The sequence below is a fragment of the Chlorocebus sabaeus genome, chromosome 22 (genome assembly GCF_047675955.1).
Source record: "Chlorocebus sabaeus isolate Y175 chromosome 22, mChlSab1.0.hap1, whole genome shotgun sequence".
Taxonomy (NCBI): domain Eukaryota; kingdom Metazoa; phylum Chordata; class Mammalia; order Primates; family Cercopithecidae; genus Chlorocebus; species Chlorocebus sabaeus.
The window spans coordinates 43,049,059-43,066,935 of NC_132925.1; the positions used below are offsets into that span (position 1 = coordinate 43,049,059).

The 17,877-nt window shown below is 51.3% G+C and overlaps 1 protein-coding gene across 2 annotated transcripts in view; it reads right to left on the reverse strand.

The window, feature by feature from the left end:
* The window catches only part of ADCY5 (adenylate cyclase 5), a 162,694-nt gene that overhangs the window by 133,287 nt on the left and 11,530 nt on the right, over positions 1-17,877 (reverse strand). Inside the window, exon 1 of one of the 2 annotated variants that reach the window (XM_073009764.1) lies at positions 4,937-5,107. The exons of the other annotated variant lie outside the window; for it this stretch is intronic. Coding sequence (XP_072865865.1) covers positions 4,937-5,083 — 147 coding nt within the window. The 5' untranslated portion in view covers positions 5,084-5,107. Of the gene's footprint in view, positions 1-4,936; positions 5,108-17,877 lie in introns of those variants that run through there. 2 annotated transcript variants of the gene reach the window in all.

A 17,877-nucleotide genomic window follows, 5' to 3' on the forward strand; every position in this document is an offset into this window, starting at 1 on the left:
GGGCCCCTCTCAAAAGCGATGTCCTTCAAGAAGCCTTCCCTGGGCTCTCCCCCATCCAGCCCTCCCCAGCTGCTGCTCAGCTCCCCTTCTCCTCTGAGTCGCTCTTCCCACTCCGACTGTCACCTTGCACTTCCTCCGTGCTCATTTCATTCTACCTTGTATTGAGTTATTTGCGCAGTTGTTGTAGACGCCCCCCACACCTCCACCCAGCACAAATGATGAGCTCCCTGTGGGTGAAGCCTGCACCATCCTCATCATTGTATCCCTAGGCTATGCATACAGAGATGCTCAAGACATATCTGTTTCCTCAAATGAAACTGAACAAACCGTTCTTTAGAGGGAGCAGGCGGGGCAGGCTGCCAAGGTGTGCTGCAGAGGGCCTTGGCACTGGCTGCTATATCAGGAGCTGGCATCACCCACCCTGGAGACAGGTCTCCTCTGTCCAGCACAGCTTGGTTGTAAGTTTATGAGTCATGGTCACGAGGCCACAGCAGCTTAATGAAGGACATTCTCTATCCACACTCACATGCATGCACAGACACACAGATACACCCTAGACAGGCAGATCATTTCCTGCTTAGAGATCACAGTTAAGGCTCCAGGAGATGGCAAGAAGGGCAGAGATGTTCAGGCCAAAACCCTACTTTGGCTTGTCCTCGCAGAGATTTGTTACCTCCCTTCTCCTTTTCCTCCTGCCTGGAGCAGGGATGAGGCAGGAAGTGGGTTAAGAAAGAGGTGAGGGGCAGAAAGGTAGGGTGGGAGGTGAAGGGTGAGTGATCTGTGCCCCAGGCCTTACAGATGGCCCCATCTCCATTCTCCTACACAGTCAAGAGCCTGGACCATCTGAGACAGATGCCAGAGGCTTGAGGCCAGCCAAAGCCTTGCCACCCCAGCCTGCTCAGTTCTGACACTGTTTGTCCTGGGGGGTGGCAAGCAGCTCAGGGCAGCAGTGAGGGGCAGTGGCCCACACCATACCCGCTTCAGATCCTGCACTAGTCTGCTAGGGCTACTGCAGCAAAATTCCACAACTCAGTGGCATAAACAACGGAAATCTATTGTCTCACAGTTCTGGGGGCCAGAAGTCCAAAATCAAAATGTTGGCAGAGTTGGTTCCTTCTGAGGGCTGTTTCCCAAGAATAAAAAAATCTGTTCCCTGCCTCTCTCCTGGCTTGCGGTAGCCTCAGGTGTTCCTTGGCTTGTAGGTGGTGTTCTCTCCCTGTCTTCAGGTCGTCTTGCCTCTGTGTAAATTTGCATCTGTCCAAATTTCCCCTTTTTATAAGGACACCAGTCACGCTGGATTAGGGCCCACCCTGGTGACCTCATCTTAACATTGTCATCTGCAAAGACCCTATTTTCAAATAAGGTCGTAGGTACTGTGGGTTGGGATTTCAACATCTTTTTTGGGAGACAGTTTAACGTATAACAGACCCCAAGGGTGAGAATCACTCCAAGTGCTTATTGTTCTGTTGAAAGAATAACTATAAAAGAGTAAATCCTTGTAGGGCTGACCAGGTGCTACACACTATTACAAGCATGTTTACCAGCACTGAGAAGTAGGTTACTTTTATTATCTCCACTTCCTACTGAGAAAGCTGAGACCCAGACAGGTTAGGTAACTTCCTCAAGGTTGTACAGTATATGAATGATAAACCCAGGATTCACACTCAGGTGGTCTTTAGCCACTACACTACAATAATCACATCACACTATGTTAGCACTTATGCCAGTTCTGGGCAGCACAGACATTATCTCATCATGACACCTAGTCCTAAATCTAGTACCTGGGTGTGGTCCACTATGACCATCAGATTGAGCCATGGAGAGTTCTCACAGGGCAATTGCTCCCTGTACCCTGGCTCACATCGTCGTCCAAGGGTGGGTGGTAGGCAATGACTGGGTAGGAGGAGTTCTGAGTGGGCAAGTAAAGAGTAAGGGGCATGGCGGACACAGGACAGATAGAGACCACCGCCTTCCTTTTTGAGAGCTCCCCCACTGGCCTCCCAGGCAGGCACAAGACCACATTATATCAAACCCACTGCTATGTTATAGTGGAAAGGATTTATTGATATGTCCTGTTGGCTTTTTATTCAATGGGGGAGGACTGTGGGAGAGTTGAGCATGAAAAGTCTGAAACTCACTGTCTTCAAGCGCCACAGCCATCCCTGGTGTGCTAACCACAGCCCTGGCCTGGAGCCAGCCCCTCAACTCACGGCCTTCTCCGTAAATGTGTGTGGCTTGTTGGTGTGCTGTTGTTGTTATTGTCACTGTTGTAATAATCACATTACCCGGTGTTTCTCCCCTGGTCACTCCAGGGACAGCACAGACATTAGCTCATAATAATGCAGTCTTTACTGGGAAGCAGAAAACTGTGCAGGCACTGGGACTGTCAGCTTCCTCCTGGGCAGAGGGGCCTTTGAAGGGTTCTGCTCAGCTCCTGATGCTGCCAGGTTTTCTATCCTTTCTCTCGGCAAAGTGGCACTAAAGCTGAGTCTAGATTTGGATGAGCAGTTAAAGCAGCCAGAAGCTAAAATGAACAAGATCATGAAAAAATGAGGGCAGGCACGGTGGCCAGAGGAGCTAGTCATTTAGCAGACGTACCTCCTCTCGGGCTGCCCACGGAAGTCCCATAGGCAGGGAGGTAGGTTAGGGCGTTTTATACAGATTAGTACACAAATTCTCACAACAGCCCTGTGGAGTGGATATCAATAGCGCCAAGTGCTAAATGGGGACACTGAGGGTCAGATAGTCGCCATCACTTCTCCAAGGCTCTTGTATACAGGTAGGTGGCAGAGCTGGGTTTCAAACGCAGAGCTGCCTAACTGGAATGCCCCAGCATCTACCATTAAACCACACAGCCACTGAGTCACAACTGCAGGGCAGAGGCAGTGAGCTCAGCTCATGTCTGGTGGCAGGGGGCGCTGTGACTCCCCTCCTCAACCCCAGTCAGAATGCCCAGCTGTAAGGACTCGCCTCCTCCCAGACCATGGGATAATGGCTCCAAGCTGGGCCCATTAGCAGCAGGCTTGATCTCTCTTCTCATCAAGCCTTTACAGGCCATAAGGCTCCAAAAGAATCCAAGGCCTGTGGCCATTCCAGGGGAGGGGGCGAGCACGCCAATTAATGAGATGGTCCTTTCTCAAGTAGGGGAGATACAGACACAGAGATACCACCCGATAGGAGCCCAGGAATTTTTGTACAGCAGTATCTGGACACACGGTGCAGAAACGTCCCTGTTTCCCTCCTGGGGAGGAGTGTCAGGGCTGACTTCACAGACAGGAGAGACTTCCCAGCACCTTGCAGTGAGAGGACAGACCAGTTACTGGGACCACCCTGGCCCCAGGCTCAGGAGTGGGTCAGACAAGGCAGCAGCCCAAGAGGACACAGGAGGTCTGGCCTCAGTCTTGAGTCCAAGAGGCACCAGCCCAGCCCTCCCTGATTGCTGGTCCATCCCACACTCACATCCACCTCTTCCTTACTCACGCCCATGCTGGGCACGAGCCCAAGCTAGGTACAAGCTCCACTGGCTATCAGGCTTGTGGAATCCTGACCCCCAGCTATAAAACCCATCCCCGCCCCACCCCTTCGGAGAAGGGGAAGCAGAGGGAAACCACTGACTAAGGGGATGTGATTCTGTGCCGTGGGAGGTGGGAAGTTTCTCTCTTTCCCGCATCCCCAGCTACAGCCTTGAGGCCTCCACATTCCACAGCCTCCTCCCCAGATCTTCAGGCGCCTAGGACTGGGCACCTTCTGCATCCCACAGCTAGAAACTGGGTCCTGATGGGAGAGAAGAGAGGATGCAATGCCATCCTCAGGGGGCTCTCAGACTAAGGAGCAGTACCCGTTTCTGTCCTCAGAGTTCCCAATCTGCTGGGGACAGACAAGCCCCTGCCCTCAAGAGCTCCCTGACACCATTTTAAGAAGACCTGTCACCAAGCCCCAAGGCAGAAGGGCCCCAGAGGACAGGGCCCAGCAGCTGACAGTCCCTCTGCAGTAAGAATCCAGTCCCAGGAGCACAGTGTCTTCCTGAGGCAGAGAAGGGTTCTCGGGTATGAGGAAAGAAGGGCAGGGGAGGGTGGCCAGCTCAGGGGGAGAGCATAGGGGGCCACCCCAGGACTCAGCCCTGACACAGCACCTGCTCAGGCCCTGGTGTCCTTGGAGTGGCAGGGAGCACCATTCCCATCTCTTCAACACACAGGCCAACGCCCTGAGAGAGGCCTCGGGCAGCCTATGGCAGAAGGTCCCGCATTTCATTCTGTCCTCCCTGTGGTTCCATGCCGGCCTTTGAGTGTCCCGGTGCCGGGTGTGGAAGAAACATGGTGAGGCCACCATCCCAGAGCAGATGGCTGGGCCTGAGACAAGGAGACTGGAAGCCAGCATGAGGATTATCCCACGGTCACCCAAGCGTCTACGCCGTGCACACGCACATGGGACTGTGGGGGCCAAGGGGTGGCCATTGGCCCTGAGATGGAAAGGTGGGCGGGGCTGGGCACACGCTGCCCCTCCGCTCAGGCCTATGCCTTCCGATACCCTTTGATCTCAGATGCTGAGACAGACCCAAGCCTGCTCCTTTCACGAGCAGAGTCCAGGGCTATCCTCACTAGGCTGGGAGCTCTCTGAAGGCAGGAGCCAAGTTTCCTTCCTCTAGAAGAGGGGGGTTTGGTGGGGTCAGGCAGAGAAGCAGACCTTGGGGCCTCCCCAAGGGGAAGGCGAGTGCTCTCCTATATCCTAGCAGGGGGCGCTCAGAGGTCCCAGTTCCCCATGGCAATTTCCCTGGAAAGATGGTCCAGGCAGAATGCACAGTCCTCTCACATGAGCCCTTCCCAGGGCTGAACACCTCTGAGGGCTAGAACAAGCACAGCGAGGCCTTTGGGGCTGGGGGCGTTTCTGAGGAGGCAGCTGCCTCCTGCTACCCCGACGGCCCTTCCACCAGTCTCACCCAGGATGACCGTCCTCCTGATGGCTTCTCCTTCTCCACCCCACGTTCAGCCTGGCGAGTACACGCGGGCTTTTCTAACGGGTTCCAGGTTTGAAGTGTGTGTGTGTGCATGTGTGTGTGCGTGTGTGTGTGTGTGTGCATGCGCATGTCAGTATGCCTGTGTGCCCATCTGTCCTGGGGAGCAATAATAGTTAATAAATAAGTGAATGGCAAAAATAGCCTCAAAGGAGCTGACAGGCAGAAGGCCAGAGAGGCCGGGCGTGGGGCCAGCACCCTGAAATGCCAAATGTTAATTTAGCCAAAAAGAAAAAAAGGTCCATTTCGAGACTGACTCCTTCAGCCAGGGTCAGGGTCTATTGTGACTTCTAGTGCACTGGCGCAGCCCCTCCCCAAGCGTACTGAGTGCAGCCCAGGCGTGAGTGGCCCCTCTCAATGTTAGGGTAACTGAGCGCTGCAGAGAGGGGCCTATCCTGGTGCACACAAGGTGATGGATGGGCAGGAAGCTGGCAGACCGCTTGCCAGCAGTTCTCCAACCATCCACCCAGTTGGCCAGCCCTGTGTCCACAGGTCCAACCAGCCAGAGGAATGTTCTGGACATCATTACAACCTCACACCCCAGGCATGGGTCCTGCCTCACCTAGACACTCGGGGGAAGGGGATCGGGCTCATTGTCTCTATTATCTCCAGCCCTCGCCATATCCCTCGGGTGTCACATTTGATGTCTCGGGCCTTTGCCATGCACGGCCTTCTCTGCAACAGGCCTCACAGGCCCACAGCGCTCTCAGCACTGAGGCCTCTGGTGGTCTGTGGGTGGTATCATCGTGCTCCACTGCATGTGTGCATGTCTTGATGAAGTTACAGAAGGAAGTACATCTGGAAGAAGCAGCTCTATGGCTTTCCTCTCTGCCCTAGTTGCCCCAGCCCTTTCAAAACCATCCGCAGCTTATTTACCAGATCCTCTAGAGCAGTCCCCAGAAGGGATGCTGGTTACAGGACTGACCTCGCCACAGCCTCCCTCAGCTGCAGCCACCCCCAGATTCAGGAGGATCCCAGCCCCCCCCCCCAATTCACACCACTCACCCCAGGGAGCTCTGGCCCCAGCTCACAAGCTGGTCTCAGTCAGGTTCTGGGGGCAGCCTGGCTCCTGGAAGGTCTGTGCCGGTCACTTGGTGGCCAACAGCCAGAATAAGGACAGGGCCAGGGGAGGGTAAAACCCATGATCCAGGACCTAGCTCTTCTTCTACTTCTTTTTGGAGGCAGTGCAGTTTTCTTCTCGCCTGTTTACTGCCATCCAAACATACAGGCAGTCCAGAGAAACACAAGCTCTCCTGGAATGTGTGGGAATTTAAAAGTACCAACCATCCACATCTGGGACAGACCCCGGGTCATTTATTGAGGGCTTTGTACAGTCCCTGTGCTAAGTGCTCTGCCTATATCATCACACGTAATGCTCCACACAACCCTCTGGGGAGCAGGCATCATGATATCCCATTTCACGGAGGAGAGCACTAAGGCCCAGAAAGGGCAGGGAGCTTGCCAAGGAGAAACACCCTGCAGCATGGGGGTGGACAGCACTGAACAGGATGAAGTTCCTATGTGTAAGAGCTGACATTCTTTTTTTTTTTTTTTTTTTTTTTTTTTTCCAGAGTCTTGCCCTGTCGCCCAGGCTGGAGTGCAGTGGCGTGATCTTGGCTCTTTGCAACCGCCCCCTCCCGGGTTCCAGTAATTCCCCTGCCTCAGCCTCCTGAGCAGCTAGGACTACAGGGGTGTGCCACCAAGCCAGTCTAGTTTTTTTATTTTTAGTAGAGACAGGGTTTCACCATATTGGTGCAGACTGGTCTCAAACTCCTAGAAGACCTCAGGTGATCTGCCTGTTTCGGCCTCCCAAAGTGCTGGGATTACAGGCATAAGCCACTGCGCCCGGCCAGAGCTGACATTCTAAAGAGGGTATGGACGGAAGGAGGGCAAGGAATAAACAGAAGAGTTAAGTATATACTTTGTCAGGCAGCCCCTGAGAAAGGAAGCTATGTGGAGGTTGGCACAAGGAGCCTGTAGGAGTGCCAGGAGCTCTGCTGGGGCTTGGGGTGCCCTAGACACCAGGGTCCAAGGAATGAGGTCCTCAGAGGCACCCAGTGGGGGCTGGCAAGAGTGGGGGCTCCCAGGTTCCAGAGAGAGGAGAAGCTAGGACGTTGACTCTTCGGGTGCTTAACACCTAGATGAAGGCAGAGCCCTGGGAATTTGAAGGAAGGAGGCTGATATGGGATATTTCAAGCCCAGGAAAAGGAGGAAGGCCTTTGGGATCCATCCAAGTCCCCTGGGGAAGAGGTGATATCTGGTTCCCCAGAGGCTGGAGAAGATCTCCTGATTGGGGGACATGAGGGACAAGCTTTAGCGCCATTGGTAACCAAGGTAGGAAGACACTAATAGGCAGATGCCCAGGGGCTCCCTGTGGCCCTAGCCCTCCAGCTCCCTCAGTGAGCCTCTTCCAGCCTCCCCGGACAAGGGCAGCAGCCACCACACCCATCACTGGCCTCCAGGCTCTCCCTCTGTAGACCACCTCCATGACCTAACACTAGAGCCACCTTTCTAATCACAGGTGGGACCATATCTACTTACTTTTCTGCACACAGCTTTCTAGAAATCTCCTTTCCCTCCAAGAAACCCAAATGTATTGGTGTGGACATCTATACACTTCCCAATCCAGTCCCACTTCCCAGCCAGCCTCGCCTTTACCACCATATTCCTTGGCCACTCTCCCTGGCCCCTGGTTTAGTTTGCCTCCATGCCTTCGCTCCTGCTGTTCCCTGTGTGAGAGCTGCCCTTTCCCATGTCTCTGCACATGGAAACCCCTATTCATTCTCTAAGCTAGCTCAGAGAACATCTTTTTTGGGAAGTCTCCTAGGACCCTCCACTGGACTTGGGAGGTAGTGATGTATAAGACACCAGACCCCAGAGCCAGGCTGCCCAGTTCCTTGTGTGAGCTTGGACAAGTTACTTAACCTGCCATAGTCAATGTCCTCATCTACTAGATGTGGGTGACAATATCAGTGCTTACTTCATAGGACTACTGTGGAGATTAACGGAGTTAACAGAAGTACTTAGAACGCAGCTTGACACAGGTGACAATATTTACAGGTTTGCTGTTGAGGACAGGGTCTGTGGCTTGTTCGTCTTGGTTTCTCGGTGCCTAACACATGGTAGATATTTGTTAAATAATTCAGTTCAACAATCATTTAACACCGGCACCTAGGCAAAGAGAGAATCGATAATAACAAATAAAGTCAAGTTAGGGATATTGAGGAATTTTGTTTAGAGGCATGCTCGGTTCAAGCAGATGGACAGTGATTAGGAGGATCAATGGACAGGGACCCATGTCTGAGGTCGAGTCTAGAAAGAAATATTTGAGAACCATGCACCACCCAGCCTTGTGACTATCTGCTTCTCCAGGTTTGTAGTACATTTGTCCCCACAGCACTCCCTGTCCCTGGAGTACAGTCCCTTCTTACTTGAACAAGGGCACCCTTTACGGCACACACAGGCAGGACCTTCAGGAACCGTCTGATCTTGCTGTACAGACAAGGAAACTGAGGCAGGGGTGGATGTCTTCTTGCCAGGATTTTTGTGCCTGCAGTCATGCACTGTAGTGTAACAATCGGTGTCCCTGCAGTCACCTGAAAATCCCTTTGTCTGCCTCCTCTCTCTGGCTGTTGACATATGTTCTGCTACCAGGCTACTTCCTAGCTCCTGCTCTCTGGATTAGAGTGTCTCCATCTCCTGGCTCCCTTGCTTCCTCCAAAGCCTCCTCTAGCTCTGTCTTCTGAGAATCACCAGGCATAGGCTCAGCAGGAAGTTCCCCTCCACTCTCAATGTAACCATCATATTGTGCCCTTCCTGAGCCCACCTCCTGGTGTAGTGAACATAGAAACTTCTGTCTCTCAGAGGGGCCTGGCACTCCCCATCACTTCAGGGAAAGGAGAACCTGATAACTTCAATCTGTTCTCCCCCTGAGAAGAGCACTGGATGGTAGAACTGCATCCCCAGGGCACATGCCTCTAATTTGGAGGGGGGTGCCTATTTGGGATACAGATTCCTGGGCTCTACTCCAGACTCACTGGATCAGACTCTCTTGACAAGCGGCCCAGGAATCAAATTTTTAACCAGAGTTCCTGGGGAATTATTGCACACCCACGTTTGTGAGCTATTGCAGTAGTGGTTCAGAGTGTGAGCACTGGAGCCCCATCATATCACTTTTCAACTGTGCAACCTTAAGCAAGTCACTTAGCTTCTCTGAACCTCAATTTCCTTATCCATAAAAGGTTCTCATCTGAAGAAAAATAAAAAGACAATACCTACCTAATGGGAGATTATGAGGATCAAATGAGCTACTAAGTGTTCAGCACCGTAACTGACACTCTGCGCGTCATAAATGGTAGGGACTGGCAATATTTGTATTGCCTATTATTTTTAGGCTGGGCATCTCCTAAAAGTAGATTTCCATCAGACTGAACATTCTGCAAAGGCAGGGACAAAGCCTCCCGTTTCCTCTCCATGCCCAGAGCCCCAGGGGCTCATTAGGAAAGTGCACAAGCTGCTGCATGGAAAAGAAAGAGTTGCTGTTCCCAAAGACCGCTAGATGCCATGGTCCCCACACCTGGCTGGCTGTTAGGATACTTCCAAATCCAGAGGGGACCCCAGAGAAAAGGAGGATCCCCCCAACCCTGCCCCAGTGAGTATCTGTGCTCAGCCCCCTCATCTGAGACCACAAAGCCTGCCTCTCCTCAGAGCAGAAGGTAAAGTGAGTTCCCTCATCTCAGGAGCACGGCCCACCCACCCCCACCTGCCAATCACGCAGCATCCTGAAGGCTTCTTCACTGAGGGGGCTCTGGAGATCACAGAAACACAGAGGCTGCCACATTCACAAGTGACAGAGCAACAGAATGATAGCAACAGAGCGAGGCACCCTCCTCTAAAACCACCTGATGGCCCATCCTCGAGAGGGCAGGGGACAGGCGTGGTCAGGGAACAGCAGGTGGAAGAGTATGGGCTGCACATGCACCATCGGAGTGGCATATCCCACCTGTGTGGCCGGCCCAGACTTCTCAGCTTCTGAAAAACCCAAGACTCTGAGCAACTGCACTCTGCTGGGGAAGAGGCTGCCCCACCCCATACCCACGTTCAACCCCAACTGTTCCTCCCCAGCTCACCCGCCCCAACGGCTGCCCTGGGGGTGGGGTGTGGAGACCCAGCAGGAAAGTCAGCGGGGGCAGCTCGGCCTGGGTAAGGAGTGAATACCGGCCTCAGCCCTTCTCCCACCTCTCGACAAAGCGTGCAGGTCAGCATCTCCTCCATTCCCTCACGCCCTCAGCACAGCCTCCCACATCTGCCCACAGCAAACACAGAGAGACCCTCCTCCTGCTCCACAAAGGAACCTAGAGGAGACCCAGGGAACACAGGATGAGCATTCCATATCTTTCAGTTCCCTTAAGAGAAATTAGACCTGTTCCTTAAGTCCCAGACTGAGGGTGACTTCCAGAAGACACAGAGGGAAAGCAAAGAGCAAAAAGACTGTGGGGAATACAGGCGGGACTCAGCCTTACAGATCTGGACTCACAGGGACAGGCCTCCCCTAGACACCGTTGCATCCTCCGATGTGGCTCCCCACCACCCCACAAGCTCGCCTGGCTCCCGGACACCCCAGGATGGAAGCAGAGGCTGACACCACTTCAGGCCCAGCAGGAGTTCCTCACAGCACTGTCTGCCAGTGAAATCACCCTGAGGCCTCGGAGGAGGACCGAAATCAGCCCCACAGGCGTCAGGTGGGAAAGAAGCAAAGGCAGCAACACCCCGCACAGGGAAGATGTCAGATGGTGACTAACGGGCTTTTCTAGGCCATTGTCACCAATGCTGGAGAAATATTCCACTTTAAAAATAAGTGTAAAGCAAAATCCAAAATTAACTCTCCCCAGATAACCCCTTTCCAAAGAAAGACCACATCACAATCCACATGTGGTCATTCGTGGAGGATTTAACCTGAGGACATCTCCCTGTCCTGGCTAGGGATGCTTCCCAGGCCCCAGGTCCCAGCCCCACAGCTGGTGCCTGCCAACCTTTTCAGTCCTCAGACAGACCCCAGCTTCATCTGCTTCTCTGTTCTCCCAGAGCCCGGACCTGCAGCAGAAGGGTCCTTGCCCTTCTTGCCATGATCTAAAGGTGCTAGAAATTAACTGACCACACAGTGGACAGGAAGGAAATCCTCTGAGGGTACAAGCCCCATCCTTTCCTCACCCTGCACATCACCCTTCTTTACTTTCCTAGTCTTGGCCACATATGCTAATAACAAACGCATATGGGGAGTTGCCAGCTATAGAATTCCGTGCTTCCCATGAGCTACAGAGGTGAAGAAAAAGTACTAGTGCTGGACAAACACTGCTATCTACCTGTTGAGTAACCTGGAACAAATTCATTCATCCAGCCAGCAGCTATTTATTGAGCATCTACTACAGACACTTCTAGTTTACAGTGCAGTCAAAGAGAAACTCACAAAGACTAAAGAACACTGCTGAGGGTTTTAAGGCCACAGGTGATTATACAATTTCTCCCTAATCAAAACTGAAATATCATATCCTCACTACTCAGGAGGTTGGGGCAGGAGGATCACTTGAGCCCAGGAGCTCAACACTGTAGTGCACCATGATCGTGCCTGTGAATAGCCCTGTACTCCAGCCTGGACAACAGAGCAAGGCTCTCTCAAAAGAAAAAAAAAAAAAAAAAAAAAAGGGAGGAAAGAGCTAATAGAGTTAATATCTGATGGATCAATAGGCATCTGTTTGTAGCTAACAAGCCTTCAGGAATGTTCAGTGAGGTTTGCTGCTCTGCTAAGACGGTCAGTTTATCAGCCATGTGTAACAGTCATTTCCCAAAATATTCTTGCAGTTATTACAGCACTGCACTAAGCCATTTATCCAGCCACATTTGGAGTTAATTGCTGGTGATAAGAGCAACATAAATATACTAAGCCACAGCCTTGCCTGACAAGGTTTTTATACCAACCACCAACCAAGTTTTCTTCCCCTCTTACACGCCTGCAATCATTTTTAGTGGCCATCACTCCTACTGAATCACCACAATAAACCCTTTAGATATAAACAACTTGCCTTTCAATACAGCCATAAATCAGACTCGGTGTCATCACATGACCCCTGCACTGATGAGGGAGGCTGAGGGCAGTAGTTCTCAATCCTGGTGCACATCAGAATTACCCAGAGCGTTACACAACGCTGATGCCCAGCCACTGTCAATGTGCCTGGGCACTGGGATTAGGTGAAAGCTCCTTGACATGCCTTTACTTCCCACACCTTAAGCTCTGATGGACTCCTTGGGGTTAACCCACCCAGAAAGCCTGAGTCTCAGCCCCGGGCATTCAAGGTGAAAAATTGAGGCTGACACATGCACTGTAATACATGGCAATAAACTACAAGGAAGTTGAAAAGGCACTGCAGGAACTGCTATTTCCTGGGACTGCTTTGAAAAGAACGAACAATCCTCTTTGGAATTTGTGTACTGATCCACACTCATATTTATTGTCCTTCAATATGCCCAGGAACTTGCCTCTTGTCAAGTCTTTGAGGTCTTCCCGCATCTTAACAGCTGCAAAGAGAGAAGTGGGGAGGAGGCAGCAGGCAGGAAAAGACACCAGAAGAAAGATTCGAGAAGGAACCGGGTAGAGGGAGAGAAAAATGGGGCAACACAGCCCCTCCCGACACGGCCTGACAGCACAGTGGGGGATCCCAGAAAAGGAGAGGAGATGAAAACCAGTGTTTTCTATTTTTTGTTTTACTTATTTTTATTATTTTTATTTATTTTTTAATTAGGCAAGGTCTTGCTCTGTGCCCAGGCTGGAGTGCAGTGGCGCGATCACAGCTCACTATAGCCTCGACCTCCTGGGCTCCAGTGATCCCCTTGCCTCAGCCTCCTAGCTGGACCACGGGTACATGCCACCATGCCTGGCTAATTTTTTCATTTTGTGTGGAAACAGGGACTTGCTATGTAGCCCAGGCTGGTCTCTAACTCCTGGCCTCAAGTAATCTTCCTACCTCTGCCTCCCAAAGTGCTGGGATTATAGGTGTGAGCCACTGTACCCAGTTGAAAACCAGTGTTTTCTAAGGCAGAGCTCAGGTACAAGGAAGAGAAGCAGGGCTCTGGTAGAGGAGACGCCAGCCCAAGGAAGAAGCACCCAGAGGGACCCCTTCCTGCCAACGTCAGAACTCCTGTGGAACCTGAGAATGGGCACTACCTGCCTTCTTCCCACAGTGCTGGGCAAGTAGGGATCTAAAAGTCAATAATATTCAGCAAATATTTGGGGATTGAAACAGACAAGATCCCTGCCCTCAGACAGCCAACAGTCCAGTGGAAAGACACATAAACAAAGCTACTGAGAAAAATTACAAACCAGCAAAGTGCTACAGAGAAAAAGAAGGGGATGTTTCTAATTTAGATTCACGGTGTCAGATGCCACAAAGGCAGGTAGGGCCCCAGAGGAGTGCAAGCCCACACTGCTCACCCAGGGTTCAGCTCAGGCCCCTGTCCCTCTGCAGCCTGCTCAGCTGAGGTGCCAGAGCCAAGACACTTCCAAGCTGGCATCACCTACAGGGAGCCAGTCAAGGGGGCAGATGGATTCCTTCCACTCAGCGTGGTGAAATGCTTACAGGAAAGGGATTTGGCCAGAGGAAGACTGGGGACTAGGGCACATTAAGTGAACAAACAAACAGCTTTCCCACCCCCAAAAGAAAATGTGAAAATATAATCTCAAAGATCTACTTAGCAAATGAGTTTCATTTTCCTTTAGTTTTCTTAAGAAGAGTGACAGGAACAGAAGTGAATCTGAAGCACAGCTAAAGGATGCTGGGGTATCTCTTAGGGTGTTGATGGTGCCGGGGAACTGGGCTTCAGAGACACCCTAGAAACGCTCTAGTAAGCACTAAGCTTCGTATCTACTGAATGCTACTCAACAGAGAGACCCCGGGTCCGACTTCCAGGGCTGTACCAAGAGGTGATCCTGATGGGTCCCCAGCAGGCTCCTCCCTTCCCTCCCCATCCCACTTATGCCACCAGAAGACAGGCTGTGCGGCAGCCTCACCCCAGAGGTGAGCAGTCCTAACATCACTTCTGATACCTCTTCTGGGTCTCAGTCCCTACTCAGTCATCCATAAAACCACTCAGGAGCTCTTCATAGGTAAACAGTTGATCCCAGCTGCCCCCTAAACAAACACTTCAGCACAGCACCAATGACAGCTCAGGAAATGACAATCCATTTAATGCCCATCTGAACCAGACACCATGGGGAAAGGAAGGCCGTCACAAATAAAAAGCCACGCATTCCGAAACCAAACTGAGACAACTGCCTGAGAGCAGCTGGGCCCTCCACACAGCTTCTGAAAGCACCACAGGGAGGACCTAGCACTGCCCTACCTCTGAAAAGAGCACTGGGTTTGGAGTCAGAGATCTGAATTTGTACAGCAGCTCCAAAGTTAACTAACTAGCAATGTAACCTGAATGGGGTCAGTTCACCTCTTTGAGCCTCTTATTTACTCCTCTCCAAAACCACATCGCATCATATGTCTGTAACCCGCCTCACAGCTTACAGAGTGCCCTCACCTGCATTAAGTTGGGGCACCCAGGAACAGATCCAGTCAATCAGGAATCATAGTCCCAGCTACTTGAGAGGCTGAGGCAGGAGAATGGCGTGAACCTGGGAGGCGGAGCTTGCAGTGAGCCTAAATAGCTCCATGCACTCCAGCCTGGGAGATAAACTCTGTCTCAAAAAAAAAAAAAAAGAGGTTAGGGCCACTCTGCCAGGACTACACAGTCAGGGCTGTTGTCTTCTGGGCCTCCAGGCCCCAAAGCCAATGGTTATCTCGTTTTAACACATCACCTCGTCAGAGCTGCCATGAGAAGCAAATGAGATCACACATAAACAAGTCCTTTGTCACCTAAAAAATGCTAATTAAACATAAAGGCATTTGAGCCTTTTGGCTGGTATTTGAGCCACTGTCTAGTCCAGGTCTCAACCCTAGGAATGCCCAAGCCTCATCCCGAGAGTTAAATATAAATAATCCGGGGTGGGCCTTGTTAAGGTATAGTTTTAAAACTCCCCAGGGGATTCAAAGGTGCACCCAGGATAAGAAATCTCTAGTCTATAGCCCTACTTTCCCCTTCCTCGCTCCATCACCCATACAACCACCCTAACCCTAACCCTAGCAGACCATGCAGGATGACACAGGGACCCTCAAAAGGACCTGGGCCTAGGACTCCCGCTAATATGTGACAATCCCCTCTCTGGCAAGGGCCATGTTCACTCCTTTGGGTATATGCCACGCACAGTAAGAGCTTAATAAGTGAGTACTGAGGCTGGGCGCAGTGGTTCACACCTGTAATCCCAGGACTTTGGGAGGCCAGGGTAGGCAGACTGATTGAGGCTAGGAGTTCAAGACCAGCCTGGGCAACATAGCAAGACTCCATCTCTACAAAAAATACAAAAATTAGCTGGGCCTGGTGGCACATGCCTGTAGTCCCAGCTACTTGGGAGGCTGAGATGGAAGAATCACCTGAGGAGGTCAAGGCTGCAAAGAGCCGTGATTGCACCACTGCACTCCAGCCTGGGCAACAGGGCAAGACCCTGTCTCAAAAAAATAAATATGTACGGGAGCACTGAATTGAACTCAGCTGAGCTTTAGATGCTTGAGCACGGTGGTCTGGGCTGGTTTCATTGGAGTAGTAGTGCCAAAACTAGAGAAATGCTGAAGAGAGACTGCCTCCACAGACGAGGTCCCTGCAGACTTCAGTAGAAGATTTAACCAATGACTGAGTCCTCCACTGACCAAGAGATGTCACAGCCTCTCCAGGAAGCTGGCAGACCCTTTAGTCAGCACATAACTTCTTTCAGAACCTGCATGAAATGCCCCAAATCAAGGGTCCTTGTTTCTCATACTCAGAAAACCTTTTTTTTAAGACCACAAGTTCTGCTGCCACCTTAAAACAGCAGCTTAGGAACCTGAAGACAGGTCAGAGTATAAATGAAGAAGGGCCCAGAAAGCCACACATTTTTAAGAAAAATTCAGCTGGGCGTGGTGGCTCACACCTATAATCTGAGCACTTTGGGAGGCCAATGCAGGTGGATAGATTGAACTCAGGAGTTCAAGACCAGCCTGGGCAACCTGGCAAGATCCCCTTTTTTTTTTTTTTTTCAATCTTATATTTTTCTGAGATGGAGTCTTGCTCTGTTGCCCGGGCTGGAGTGCAGTGGCACAATCTCAGCTCACTGCAACCTCCACCTCCTGGGTTCAAGCGATTCTCCTGCCTCAGCCTCCCGAGTAGCTGGGACTACAGGTACGTGCCACCACATCCGGCTAATTTTTTGTATTTTTAGTAGAGACGGGGTTTCATTGTGATTGGTCTCCATCTCCTGACCTTGTGATATGCCCGCCTCAGCCTCCCAAAGTGTTGGCATTTCAGGCATGAGCCACCACACCTGGCCAAGACCCCATTTTTATTAAAAAAATTGCCAAAAATAGCTGGGCATAGTGTTGTGCACCTGTAGTCCCAGCTACTTGGGAGGCTGAGGTGGGAGGATTGCTTGAGCCCCAGAAGCAGAGGTTGCAATAAGCCAAGATCACACCACTATACTCTAGCCTGTGCAACAGAGTAAGACCTTGTCTCAAAGCAAAAATTTTTAAAAAAGTAATTTGTCTTTAAAAAAAACTGTCTTTTGGCTGGGCATGGTGGCTCATGCCTGTAATCCCAACACTTTGGGAGGCCAAGGCGGGCAGATGACCTGAGGTCAGGAGTTCAAGACCAGCCTGGCCAACATGGCAAAACCCCTTCTCTACTAAAAATACAAAAATTAGCCAGCCATGGTGGGGCATGCCTGTAGTCCCACCTACTTGGGAGGTTGAAGCAGGAGAATTGCTTGAACTCAGGAGGCAGAGGTTGCAGTGAGCCAAGATCATGCCACTGCACTCCAGCCTGGGTGACAGAGCAAGACTCCATCTCAATAATAATAATAATAATAATAATAATAAATTTAAAAATAAAGTAAAAACTGTCTTTCAAATTTCATATCATTCCTCAAGTCCAGCAATCAATCAGCTGTTGATAAGCACATGCTATCAAATGGAAGAGAGAGGCCCAAGACAGGGCCAGGGATCCAACTCTGCCATGGAAGTCTGCACTTCATGCATTTTCGTTCTTAGTAAGCAGCCTCCCCACCCCGCTGGTGTTCAAGTCAGACCCGGGTTAGGATGCAGGCTTCTCCACTTTCTGTTTGGATTCCCCTAGAAAAAAGCCCCTGAGACAAGGATTTGAGTACAAGAGACTTTTCTGGGAGGTGAGCCCGGGAAACATTAGGAGGGGAGGAGGGGAGTGGAGAAATGAGAAAGGAAGGAAAGAAAGCCCCCAAAAAGAAGAGTGTTATCAAAAGCCTGTAACCACTGTAGAGTCATTAGAGATTAATCCTTCCAGACAGTTCTAGGAGACGATGCAGAATACCAGCCTCAGAATAGGATTCCCCCAACCCCGAGGTCAAACGAGCTGGGGCGTTTGTCTGCCAGTGCCAAACAGCCATTGGTTGAAGGCTGCTCTCGGGGTAATTCCCTGGCACTTCTGAACTGCCCTATCCGCAGGCCCCAAGGTTTAAGGCCAGCGAAAGCACTCAGGTGCTAGGAGCTGGAAGTCTGGCTGGTATGAGTGAAAGGTACAGGCCCAGGGGATATGGGCAGGGTGCTGAATCATCTGTTACAAGTTTGCTGTGTGACCTTGGGGAAGTTACCTACCTTCTCTTATCCCAGTTTCTGCAGTGGTGTAGAATTAAAAAAATGGGGATACAAAATGTCTTCCTCATAAGGATGACATGAAGATTAGATGAGGTCATGCATGGAAGGGATTAG